The 13,434-nt window shown below is 38.1% G+C and overlaps 1 protein-coding gene and 1 long non-coding RNA gene across 5 annotated transcripts in view; one reads left to right on the top strand and one right to left on the bottom strand.

Annotated features, from left to right (window-relative positions):
- The window catches only part of LOC134759890 (uncharacterized), a 106,555-nt gene that overhangs the window by 4,359 nt on the left and 88,762 nt on the right, over positions 1-13,434 (top strand). The gene's annotated exons all lie outside the window — the stretch shown is intronic.
- The window catches only part of CPB2 (carboxypeptidase B2), a 52,994-nt gene that overhangs the window by 3,598 nt on the left and 35,962 nt on the right, over positions 1-13,434 (bottom strand). The window contains exons 7-9 of the mRNA XM_002824247.4: positions 10,082-10,192; positions 7,460-7,553; positions 1,006-1,208 (exon numbers count right to left, since the gene is read on the bottom strand). Coding sequence (XP_002824293.2) covers positions 1,006-1,208; positions 7,460-7,553; positions 10,082-10,192 — 408 coding nt within the window. The remainder of the gene's footprint in view (positions 1-1,005; positions 1,209-7,459; positions 7,554-10,081; positions 10,193-13,434) is intronic.

Here is a 13,434-nt window from a genome sequence, read left to right on the forward strand (position 1 = left end):
TAATTAGACTAATTCTACTCCCAAATCATGATAAATTTCCTTTTATTTCTTCAAAGATAATATTTTTAAAAGGTGCTTTCCTTAAGAGTTTTCCCTTGAGAAGAAAAAAGCTCAAGTATCAAGTACATTTATGTTCTAATGGGCTATTTTCAGAAAATGCAAATAATCTTACATTTGTCATCAGCAATTGCTAGCTCCTGTAATGTGACTATATTTTATTCTGTTAAGAGAGCCAGAAAAAAAATGAGTCACTAAGAAACAAGCTACTACCTAAAAATTAGTCCCTTCCAAAGAATGGGGCTGTTGATGTAACACTTCCACTGTCTGGAGAGCATCTGGGATGAGGATTTGTCAAAGCCTAGCTACAATCCTTCAAGAATCCTTGCGTCTTTTGCCATGAACCCAAACATACAGTATCTTGCACTAAAAAGTGCAAAAGTATCAAATTTTGTGAGTCCTCTTTGAATTTCCTGTATTGTCTGTTATGTTCCAAAAAACAGACTCTTTCCTCAATGCTAAAATTGGAGGTACTTTAATAGGACCAAAACCCTGACGGTTAAGGAAGTCAGGGCAGGAACAATTCCTGCTGCTAATACCAAAACAATGAATGCTGTGTTGAGACTTAATCTGTGGTGTGCTGTTGTAGGAAGCTAGTGACCACAAAGCTGTCGCATGATTCCATACTCATCCTTGCTTATACCGCTTCACATGCAGATCAGGTCAAGTATAGTAGTAGTTCCTTCCTAACCTTCAAGGAATTTGTCTGACATTTTCTTAGGAAGCCCACGTGCTAGAATAAAGTGTGTGTTGTTAGGGTAAGGCACGTTCTTTATATTCCCTTAGAGAACACTGACCCAGGGTGACTCTCAACAGGATCACACCATGATTTAAAACATCTATCATTTGCCTTCTAGAGGACAAAATTTTTCCCAGTTTTTGATTCTTCAACTAAGTATTATTTTATTTCCAAAATGCTAATGAGAAAAATAATTAAGTAGCACTTACCAGTTCCTCATGGTCTTTGCTTTTGCTTTGTGTATAGGAATATGGAAACACTATATGCTGGGAGTATGAATGCATGCTGATGTATGCTTTAATGTGGTTGATATTTCTTCTCAAAAAACTAGCCACTGCTTTCACTTCTGGTTCTGACTCAGGATAAAGTCCACAGTAGGTTTCCGAGCATGAGGAACTAGATGCACCTTCCTCTGTAACGAAATTGTTAAGGTGAAATTATGAGGGGATGCACATAGTACTGTAATTTGTGGTTTCCCAGACAACGTATTCTCCTATCTATGTTGCAACATTTTTAGATGAATGGATTAGGTAGGGCTCTGCAAAGAACATATTTCCACTAAGTGTTGTTTATGTTTCTTTTGAAGTCAAATACTTATCTGCTCACATAGCTGACCTTCTAACAGTCATTCCCAGCACCTGTCTCCCTTGCAACCTTGAGAAAGTGGCTAAGAGATCCTCAGAGATGCCAGCCCTGTCTCCAGACTTCTGGTTATGTGAGAAAAAATAAACCCCATTTTCCTTAATCCACTGTAAATTTAGTTTTTCTGATATTTGTAGTTTTAAAGCTACCATCAATATAGCCCATAAAAGAAAAGCCTCACTTCAGAGCTCAGAATATGTAAGTCTGCCTTCAGTGCTACTTTTAACTTGCTAAAGTGGTTTAGTAAATAAAAGGAGATGGTGATATTTGTTGCCAGACCAACGTTCATTCATTCCTTTGATAGATTATAATTTGCATCACTTGAGATGGTAGCCTGCCTTCCAACACTTCTCCCCCTGTCCCTAATTCACAAGGTGAAGCCCCCGCAAGCTGCATCTGACACAAGAGATTATTCCTTCCTGCAAACAGTTGAGGGCTCAGGATTGGGTCTGACTCTTGTGCTTGCCAATCTGAATCCCTTCAAAGATAACTTGAAATCAATACTAAGAGTCTAGTCTCAGTCTAGCTGCTGTCTTGAACAGACAGTAAAAATAGTAATACTACCAGCTGACACCTGTGGAGCACATGCTGTACGTTAGGAACTCTGCTAAGATTTTTGCCACATCTCATGTAATTCTTCCAGCAGCCCTATGAAGTAAATACTGTCATTTTAGGAGATGCAATCTGGATATTCTTGGTGGTAACCATTCTTCAGAATAAGAGGCTATACAGCATATTGTTAAGCACCCAATTACTTGATTCTAAATCTTGACTTTACCATTGATTAGCTATATGGCCTTGGGTAAATTTTTAAAAATCTATCTGTATCTCAATTTCCTTATCTGCAAAATTGAAAAATTATACATTAAATGCTGATTGAATGAGAATTAAATGAGCTAGTTCATACAAAGTGCTTTGCACAGTGCCTGGCATGTAGTATGCATTTCATAACTGCTGCTGTTTATCATCATCATCATGATCATCATCATCATGTGGACTGAGACCTGAAGGAAGCCAGTGTGCATCACAGAGATGAGAAGGGGAGAGGAAGGATTCACTGAGCCTCTCTAGGGCTCCAGGCCCAGTTTCTTTCTGTTTCTGAGTCCAACTGCATCTCTGCCTCAGGGTTCCATGGCTGAGGCTACTCACTATCCTTGCAGAGCCTGCTTTTCTTAATTAAGCTCATTCTGCTTTCTTCCTGTTATTATACAAACACAACATTAATGTTTGTTAAAAAATTGTTTCCCTGAGAGGAAATGTGAACATCTAAGGTCTTCTCAAGTATTTCATTTTTAACCAATAAGGTGATTGGATAAACCATTTTTGATAGTTCGGTCACCTTTGAATATTCCTGCCCTTTTATGTGGTATACAATTCTTAGAGAATAGAGATTATATATTGGGTATGGAGGTCGGGGAAGACATAACCACTAAATAGAGAGGTGGTGCCCTAATATGAATCCTCAGACCAGGGTTGTTTAATAGAAATATAATGCAAGTCACATATTTACTTTAAATTTTCAAGTTACCACTTTAAGAAAAATAAAAAGAAGGCCAGGCACGGTGGCTCACACCTAAAATCCCAGCACTTTGGGAGGCTGAGGCAGGCGGATCACTTGAGATCAGGAGTTTGACACCAGCCTGGCCAACATGGTGAAACCCTGTCTCTACCAAAAATGCAAAAAAAAATTAGCCAGGCATAGTGGCACACGCCTGTAATCCCAGCTACGTGGGAGGCTGAGGCACGAAACTTGCTTGAACCCAGGAGGCAGAGGTTGCAGTGAGCTGAGATCGTGACACTGCACTCCAGCCTGGATGACAGAACGAGACCTGCCACACACACACAAAAAGAAATATGTGAGATTAATTCAATATTATAATTTATTTAACCAAATATGTACAAAGTATCATTTCAAGTGTAACCAATATAAAAATTATTCTCGAAATATTTTATGTTACTTTTTTCATACTAAGCCTTCAAATTCTGGTGTGTATTTAACACTCAGTGTATGTCTCAATTCAGACAAGCTACATTTTAAGCACTGGATAGCCACATATCGTTAGTGGCTACTATGCTGGACAGTGAGCCTCAGATTCTCATTCTATGATTGTCATTCTAGAGATTTCAAGCATTTTAGTGGAAAGAGCCCTGAAGAGGCAGGAAACTTGAGGTCGAGACTCTGCTTTACCATTAAGCAGTCATGTTAATTTGGGCAACAACTTCATCCGTCCCAGCCTCAGGGGCCTCATCTGTATCACGAAGGAACTTGGGCCAATGGATCCCTCCAAGCTCAAGCATTCTTTGATCTATAGACATGGAACCAAGCACACTGTGAATTATCTATAATAGGCAAATTCATAGAGACAGAAAGTAGATAAGAAATTACCAAGGGCTGGGGAGAAGGTAGGGATGAGGAGATTTTGCCTACTGGTTACAATAGGTAAAAATCTCTCTTTGGGACAATTAAAAAATTTTAGGAATAGATAGTAGTAATTGTGAATGTACTTAATGCCACTGAATTGTACAATTGGAAATTGTTAAAATGGCAAATTTTATATTACATGTATTTTACCATAATAAAAAATAATTTTAAAAAACACTATAGTCTCCTAGAAAAAGAAATAAAGAATTTTCCATTCAAGCCAGTTGCAAAAACTTTGTAGTTGAACTCAGTGTTTTAGAAAATGTGTGGTGCTATCTTAGGAAGTTTGAGACCAAAGGTTCTCATAATGTGCTCCTGTTATGAACTGAATTGCATCCTCCCAAATTCCTATGTTGAAGCCCTAAGCCCCAGTGTGACTGTATTTAAAGATAAGGCCTTTAAGGAGACAAGGTGAAATGAAGTCATAGGCATGGGGCTCTAATCCAATGTGACTGGTGCCCTTGTAGGAATAAAGAGAGACACCAGGGAGGTTTGTGCAGAAAGAAAAGGCCATGTGAGGGCACAGAGAGAACGCAGCCGTCTACAAGCCAATGAGAGAATCCTCGGGAAGACCTCACTCTGCTGGTACCTTGATTTTGGACTTCCAATCCTCAACTGTGAGAAAATAAATTTCTGTTGTTTAAGCCACCCAACCTATGGTATTTGGTTATAGCAGCCTGAGAAGACAAAGACACCCCTACAACCTACCCTCCACTCTCATCTCCAACACACACACACACAATTTTAATACAGAGGAGCATAAAATGAGTAAGTAGGTTTGATATGTCACTTCCTGTTAATAAGTGAGGTGTTTTTTGGATCCTTTATATAAAGAATCATAGGGGCACATTCTAGTTGTAGGGATGAGAAAGATAAGAGTAAATTCTTCTTGCTCACTGTCTGGCTTACGTAGTACAGAATAGATACTGGAACAGTTGGTAATAAGAAGAGTTCCTTACAATTACTTTTTATTTTGGGTCTTTTTTTTAAATTAAAAACCCATATGCTTGCTGCTTCTGTTTCTGTTTTTCACTCTTATGATACATAACAATATAGCACCATGCCCAAGAGGTGACTGAGACATTTCTTGATGACAATAACAGAATATATTTTGACTACTTGGCTATCCAAATTAAATAACACTGACTTCACCAAGAAAAATATTAAGTAAAATCAAGCACCAAAAGAGCTCGAAGATAAAATAAAAAGTTCCAAAAGGGAACTGATAACTTGGGTTTATAGCCCAGCTCTGCCACATACTTGCACATACTTGCTACGTGCCCTTGAGGAAGGGACTTAACTGTTTTCAGCCCGGGTTTCTCCATCTATGATTCGTAGATAATGAAATCGGAAGATGAACTATGTCAATGGCTCAGCGCTGAGTAACTGTCAGCTCTATTTACTCAGATTCTTTTTACATCACTGCTGTTCCTGTGAGCCCCTGGCACGTTATTAGTGCCACAGCAACCTTTGGGCCTCTGGGAACACGAGTGGTTTCTTAGGGAGAAACCACTAAATGATTCCCTGGAATCTAAGTCAGGATGAACTGCTTCTTCCTCTGAGTTCCTACCATATCTGTAGCTCTCAGAGCAACTAAATTCATTCATGGACTCATTTAGTTAATATTTTATGAGGACCCTCCTTGTGCCAGGCACTGCACTAGGTAATGGGTGTTAGTTTCTGTCTGCATGAAGTTTCTAACCTAGAGAGGGAAAAAAATAAGGAAATAAAGTAAGTACTTTGTTGTGAGGTTTGGTTTTCTTTTGTTTTGGCAATCAGCTTTCCCAGGCTGAATGTTGTGAGGTTTTAATAGGTATTCTGGGATTTTGATAAAATGTTTAAAATCATGAAATTTTACCTTTTTTAAAAGAAATAGGCAAAATTATGTGCATAGGATTGTATAGGGTCCAGGTCTGGGAGGAAGAGGATGTTTCTGTGGGTACAATAGCTTCTCTCCCTTATGGGCCCCATGGAGCCCAAAAATATAGATGATGCATACTCCTTGTCAGGTTAGTTTATTTTCGTGGCTGTTTCTGAAATGTGGTACTATGAAAAATAATGTTGAGTGGGTGGGAAGAAAGAGTCAACTAACACCTACCCCCCTAAAAGCAAACTTCTTTGTCTTCAGGTTCAGGGGGTACACATGCAGGTTTTTTCCATGGGTATATTGTGTGATGCTGAGGTTTGGGATTCTATTGAACCCATCACCCAAATAGTGAACACAGTACCACTTAGGTACTTTTTCAACTCTTTCCCCTCTCTCTCCTTCCCTGCCCCTTTTTTGAGTCCCCAGTGTCTATTCCCATCTTTATGTCTGTGTATACTCAGTGTTTAGCTTTTACTTATAAGTGAGACCATACAGTATTTGATTTTCTGTTTCTGTGTTAATTTACTTAGGACAATGGCTTCCAGCTGCGTCCATGTTGCTGTAAAGGACATAATTTTGTTCTTTTTTATGGCTGTGTAGTATTCCATGATGTATATATACCACATTTTCTTTATCCAATCCGCCATTGACAGACACCTAGATTGATTCCATGTCTTTAGTCTTGTGAATAGTGCTGCAATGAACATATGAGTACATTTGTCTTTTGGGTAGATCGATTCATTTTCCTTTGAGTATATACCCAGTGATGAGATTGCCGAGTCAAACAGTAATTCTACTTTTAGTTCTTTGAAAAATTTTCAAACTCCTGAAAGCAGACTGTTCTTGAATGCATAACTCAACATCATCGAATGCCTTAACTCATTCAAGTTAAGAAATAGTAAGTTCCCACTGTGCTGCTTTTTATACTATTTTTAATATTTTTATTATTTTTACATTTTCTTTATATTACTTATTAAAGAAATTAAGAAAGTGAATAGTGAAAAACATGTCTTCAAACACTGTAGAAGTAAACATTTACTTGTGCAATTAAAAATGAGGGATCCAGGCCAGGCACAGTGGCTCACTCCTGTGAGCCACTTTGGGAGGCCGAGGTGGGCGGATCACTTAAGGCCAGGAGTTTGAGACCAGCCTGGCCAACATGGTGAAATCCCACCTGTACTAAAAAAAAATACGAAAATTAGCCAGGCATGGTGGCATATGCCTGTAGTCCCAGCTACTTGGGAGGCTGAGGCAGGAGAATCCTTGAACCTAGGAGGCAGAGGCTGCAGTGAGCCAAGATTGTGCCACTGCACTCCAGCCTGGTCAACAGAGCAAGACTCTGTCTCAGAAAAAAAGAGAGGTCCTCCCCCCATCTCAGGTCTTTGATATTCTAATGATGAATGTTTTGTTTATTAAAATAGGATCTTTAACTGTCACTTCTTTATTATTCCAAGATAACAGATTTTAGAATTTTGAAGCTAGAAGGGATCTTAAAAAACTGATTCAACTTTCTTATTTTAAAGATAGGGAAACAGGAGAGAGGAGAGGCCAAAGTGATTTGCTGACTCTGGCCAACATTCGCAGCATTACATTTACCTAAGCATTTATCATTTAAATTATTCCCTGATTCAGACAGGCCAGCTCTGTATTTAATTTGAATTCATGGGCCTTTCTCTGTGAACATCACCCTTCCAGTGAAGAGACATTGCAAGAAATAAAGCCAACAACCTACCACACCAGTGTTTGGAAGCAAAGTTCCTATTCAGGTCTGTTCCGATGCAATGATTGTTCGCATAGAAAGAACGGTTCTTTCTCCACATTCGATTCTACATAAACAAAATACAAACAGACAACCTGGGTAGCCATGTTCAAGGCCTGAGGAAAGACACGCATTTGAAAGTCCATGAAGCCAGAATTGCCTTTCTCTCGTTCAACCCCATACCTTGCATGGCTTCATCACATTGCTGTTGTTGCAATATTCCTTTGCACGGTCCCTATTGCTATCCGGGTTTCAGTCACATCCACTCAGACTATTTTAGTTGAACCAAACAAAATGGCAATATGTGATCAATTTTGACTGATACAAATAAAGATTTCATTTCGTTCCACTAGGCTGCTTATTAGCCTTCTTGTTTAGTCTTGTTTCCTTTACATTAATTTTATGCACAGGGTCATTCTGAGCTCCTTCGAAGAAAAGCAAAATAACTTTGTGTCTCAACACTGAGTCATAAGTTAAAATGCTCTCTTTAGGTTGAATTTACCACTCCTCTTTCAAAGCTAGAAAAGGTGGAGATGTGAAGACACCTCTAATCTGGTGACTTTTTCAATTGTGCTGATTTGACTCTGGTTTTTAAATATAAAGCAAATTCCCTATTGGGTTCTTGGGGCAAACTGGGAAAGTTTGGTCATGTAAAGAGTTGCACAGGCCGGGCACGGTGGCTCACGCCTGTAATCCTAGCACTTTGGGAGGCCAAGGCAGGCGGATCACAAGGTCAGGAGATCGAGACCATTCTGGCTAACACGGTGAAAACCCATCTCTACTAAAAATACAAAAAAATTAGCCAGGCGTGGTGGCGGGTGCCTGTAGTCCCAGCTACTGGGAGGCTGAGGCAAGAGAATGGCGTGAACCTGGGAGGCGGAGCTTGCAGTGAGCCGAGATCTTGCCACTGCACTCCAGCCTGGGCAACAGAGCAAGACTCCGTCTCAAAAAAAAAGAGTTGCACATACTTCATTTAAGTTCTGAGTTTGGGATGATATAGCACCCTTTTCTCCTACTCTCACCAACCCTCTGCCAAGCCTTCCAGCCTGTTACCACTCCCAGGCCTGTGGTTCCGTGGCAACAGTAGGCCCTGGGGATATCCAGCTCTCAAACTGCAGAAATTAATAATAGGGTAATGATACAAAGAACAGTTGGGAAGCTGGAAATCTAAAGGGTGACTGAATTCCACTGTGATTCAGGTTAAGGTGTGAATATACTTTATTATCAGTTTACAGGTATGACCATTTATTGGACACCAAATTTGTGTTAGGCATTATGCTAGGTAATTCTCATGTACTTAGTTTGGCATTTGCCCACCTCCACCTACAAAATTTTCAGTTACAGTATTCCTCTCACCAGAGATGACTTTTTCCTCAATCTCCTGTGCCATTTCCATATCTTCTGCATAAATTACCTCCTACGTGAAATAATTCATGTGTAATTCCATATGTTTCCAATCACACCAACTAATCTTATTCCTCTTAGTATTTATATGTGCTACTCAAGTAGGTTTTTCTAAATTTATATATACCTAGTTATGTTTCTATGTGCCCCTCTTTAAATTAGAAAGCAGAGTATTTCATATTGCTTGAGTAATTTTACATAAATCACCATGTTGATTGACCAGAAAATACACACAGAAGAGTATGTTAAACTACAAGATGGTAATGCAATTAGCAAATCCTGATAATGGGAAACTCTTTTCTTTGACAAATAAATTGCAAGGAAAAAAAGAGAGAGAAAGAGCAAAAGATGGAATGGGAGTTCATGGATTAAAATAGAATTAAAAGACACATAAACCAATCATAATGTAAGAGCCTTATTTGGATCCAGAATCAAAGAAACATACTTTTTAAAAAGTTAGGAGGCTGGGTGAGGTGGCTCATGCCTGTAATCCCAGCACTTTGGGAGGCAGAGGCAGGTGCATCACAAGGTCAGGAGTTTGAGACCAGCCTGGCCAATATGGTGAAACCCCGTCTCTACTAAAAATACAAAAAGCTTAGCCGGGCATGGTGGCAGGCACCTGTAGTCCCAGCAGCTCAGGAGGCTGAGGCAGAAAAATCTCTTGAACTCAGGAGGTGGAGGTTGCAGTGAGCCACTGCACTCCAGGCTGGGGGACAGAGCGAGACACCACCTCAAAAAAAAAAAAAAAAAAGTTGTTATACAATTGAAAATACTGGCAATACTTTATGGTATTCAGAAACAGCTAGTTTTTAAGGTATAATTATACTATAATTATTTTTTTCAGAGTTCTTTTTTTTAGAAATGCATACTGAAATATTTATTGATGAAGTGATATGGTACCTAGGATTTACTTCAAAATAAAATGAGTAAGATAGAAGTGGGTAGAGAGAATACAGATGAAACAAGACTGGTCATGAGTTAATTATTGTTGAAGCTCTGTGATGGGTAGATAGAAGTTTACTACACAATTATGTGCACTTATATATATATTTGACATTTTCCACAATAAAAGTTAAAAAAATTTAATGATAAAGCCACTGTGCCTAGATCCAGAATTCTATGAATAATTCAACCTGTATATCCTATATCCCCAAGGAGAACATGATTTGTCTTCTTTGCCTTTTCTCCTACCTTTTTCCATGAGTAGTCATAACCATCCACATTAACCACCGGCATAACATAGAAATCCACAAGCCTCAGGAGATTGGTATATTCCCCTATTATCCCATAGAATTGAGTTATCTGCAAATTAAACCAAGTATATTTAATTAGATCTGTTTTAAGTTCTTCTAAACTTAGTGTGTTTCTTTTTTTTTTTTTTTTTAATTTGTCATTTGGCATGTTCAGATTTGCAGATTTAACTTTCAGAAAGAGTGCTAATTCCTCAAAAGAACTGAACTTAGTGTGCTATGAAGTGGTGATAAATGCCTTACAAGTGGTACAGTCTTCCTAGTTAATGAAGGCAGACAATCGAACCATAAACTTTCTAAATTTTCCTTAAGAAATAAAATTAACTCTTTATTAAAGCCATAGAGCCCACTAAGAAGATTTAAGGAAACAAAAACCTAGATTTAGTTTAGCTCCTTTTTCTGTAATTCATGTTCATCAGAGCTTAAACTACCTACCATGTTTTATCCCCAGATGTGATTACATGATATTTGCTACATTGTCCTTAGAACTTGTGGAGCTCAAGTTTTGCTAGAATTGAGTGTGTTTCCCAAGGCTCTGGTCATCTAGCTTTAGAATTAGGGTAGCTTTTCCTAGGTACTGGCTATGAATTCCTAACAGACATCATCTCAAACTTGTTCCTCTCTACTTTAGAGTCATCCAGCTTAGCAGCACATATTGCAATGTGATCCAATGGCATCCAAATTTGGTGGCTGAGAAATTTACCCCAAAATGACAAAATGTACAGGCAGGAGAACTACAAAGACAAATTTTAGCTGGTCAAATCATTTCACCTAGGACAAAGCTTTTGGTTCAAAACCTTAATTTGTGGCAACATTGCTATATTTTAATTTAATTCACATTTAATTACATTAAATATTTAATTTGGTTTATAATTGTTTGTTGCCGTAAAGTATACTCATGACATTGTTAAGAAATGTCTTTTTCATTATTGACAAAATAAAAACAAGCCTTTTATAAACTTTACTATTTTCCCTTTAAACGTTTAAAATATTATATTCATATTTCCCTAGAACAATCACAAGAGTCACATTAAAAATCTTTGCCATGAATAAATACTTATGAAATTGGAGAGAAAGAAAAGAAAAAAGTTATTTTAAAATCTACTGTAGGTCAGAAATAAAAGGTTAATGAAAAGGAAGCAAAATTTGTAGAATGAAGGAAGCCATGTTTTTTGTTTGTTTGTTTGTTTTTTAATTATACTTAAGTTCTGGGATACATGTGCAGAACATGCAGGTTTGTTACATAGTTATACACGTGCCATGGTGGTTTGCTTCACCCATCAACCCGTCATCTACATTAGGTATTTCTCCTAATGCTCTCCCTCCCCTAGCCCCCCACCCCCGACAGGCCCTGGTGTGTGATGTTCCCCTCCCTGTGTCCATGTGTTCTCATTGTTCAACTCCCACTTACGAGTGAGAACATGCGGTGTTTGGTTTTCTGCTCTTGGGTTAGTTTGCTGAGAATGATGGTTTCCAGGGAAGCCACGTTTTAAATAGTCGAGCAACCAGTTAAATACATTTTTATGCTACGAATTTATAAATTTATGTTAGCATCACTTTTCAGTAATAAGGTAGCATTCATCATTAGAAAAATATTAGGAGAGCCTGTTCCTTTCAAAATAATAAAGCAAATAATAAAGCATTTCTCATTTTCATTTCTATAACATGGGCCAAACTTTTAATAGATGCAGCATGATGAGCTTCTCTTTCTGCTTCACTTTTAAAATTTCCTTCCTACCTTTACCTCTGGTTGGATGGGAATCTTTCTACAAAAAGTTATGCTCTGAGGGATGACCAATGTTAGGCCCAGAACAATGTTACCTGTTTCTTTATCTAATAGGTAGGACTCCAGACAGAAGGAGTGAGTGAGGGCTGAGATACAGTCTGTGCTGTGTGCCAAGCCACACCTTCAAGTGTGGCTATAGCTATAATCCCGAAGGAAGGGGTGCCCATTTTTTCTTTAACAGCTTATTGAGATATACTTTACATTCCAGAAATTCACCATTTTAAAGTGTGAAATTCAGTGGTTTTTGGTGTATTCATAGAGTTTTGCAACCATCACTAATATCTGATTTTTGGAACATTTCATCATAAAAAATCCCCATGCCTATGCCCATTATAACTCACTCCCCTTTCCCTCCTGCCACTTCCCCAAGCCTCTGACAATCACTAACGAACTTTCTGTCTCTGTGGATTTGCCCATTCTGGACATTTCATATAAATGGAATAATGTATGTGGCATTTTGTGTCTGGTTTCTTTTACTTAGCATAGTATTTTCAGGATTCAACTATGTTGTAGCATGAATCAGTACTTCATTCCTTTTTATTGCTGATTGATATTTCATTGCATGAATATGCTGCATTTTGTTTTTCTGCTCATAAGTTGATGGAAATTTGAGTTGTTTCCACTTTTTGACTATAATGAATAATATTGCTATAATCATTTGTCAACATATGTGTTCACTTGTCTTGGGTATACACCTAGGAGTAGAACTGCTGGGTCATATGGTAACTCTATACTAATCTTTTGAGGAACTTCCACATTGTTTTTCAAAGTGACTGAAGAAATTTTGCCTGACAACAAATAAATATTTGTTGAAGGTACGATTTACCAACATGGCAAGTAACATAATTGAAATCCTGTCCTACTAGAGATGGTCTGCAATATACAATGATTTCACTTATGATTTTTTGACTTTACAATAGCGCAAAAGCAATGCATATTCAGTAGAAACCATACCCGTGCCACCATTCCATTTTTCAGTTTTAGTGCAGTATTTAATAAATGATATGGATATTCAGCAATTTATTATAAATTAGGCTTTGTATTAGATGATTTTGCCCTACTGTAGGCTAACGTAAGTGTTCTGAGCACATTTAAGGAAGGTTAGGCTATGATATTCAGTATTCGGTAGATTAGGTATATTAAATGCATTTTTTACTTAGAATATTTTCAGTTGTGATTGTTTATTGGGTTTATTGAGACATAACCCCACCATAAATTGAGAAGCCTCTGTATAAAAGAAAAAGAAGATGAGAATAGAGGAGAATGGAGAAGAGTGTAAGACTGAGTGAGTGATGAGAGGGTGGGATTGATTCCCATCAGCTGGCCTGTGGTCAATGATTACTCAGCTCTTCCTCTTACTTTGCCTGGGGTGCACTCAAGCTTTGCCTTTAATGTGGCCCTAAACAACAACAACAACAACAACAATTCCTGCCTAGGAATTAACCAATGACCATTTGACAGATAGTAAATTAGTACATAACGACATATAGGTCAGTTAATGGGGTTGC

The sequence above is a fragment of the Pongo abelii genome, chromosome 14 (assembly GCF_028885655.2).
Source record: "Pongo abelii isolate AG06213 chromosome 14, NHGRI_mPonAbe1-v2.0_pri, whole genome shotgun sequence".
Taxonomy (NCBI): domain Eukaryota; kingdom Metazoa; phylum Chordata; class Mammalia; order Primates; family Hominidae; genus Pongo; species Pongo abelii.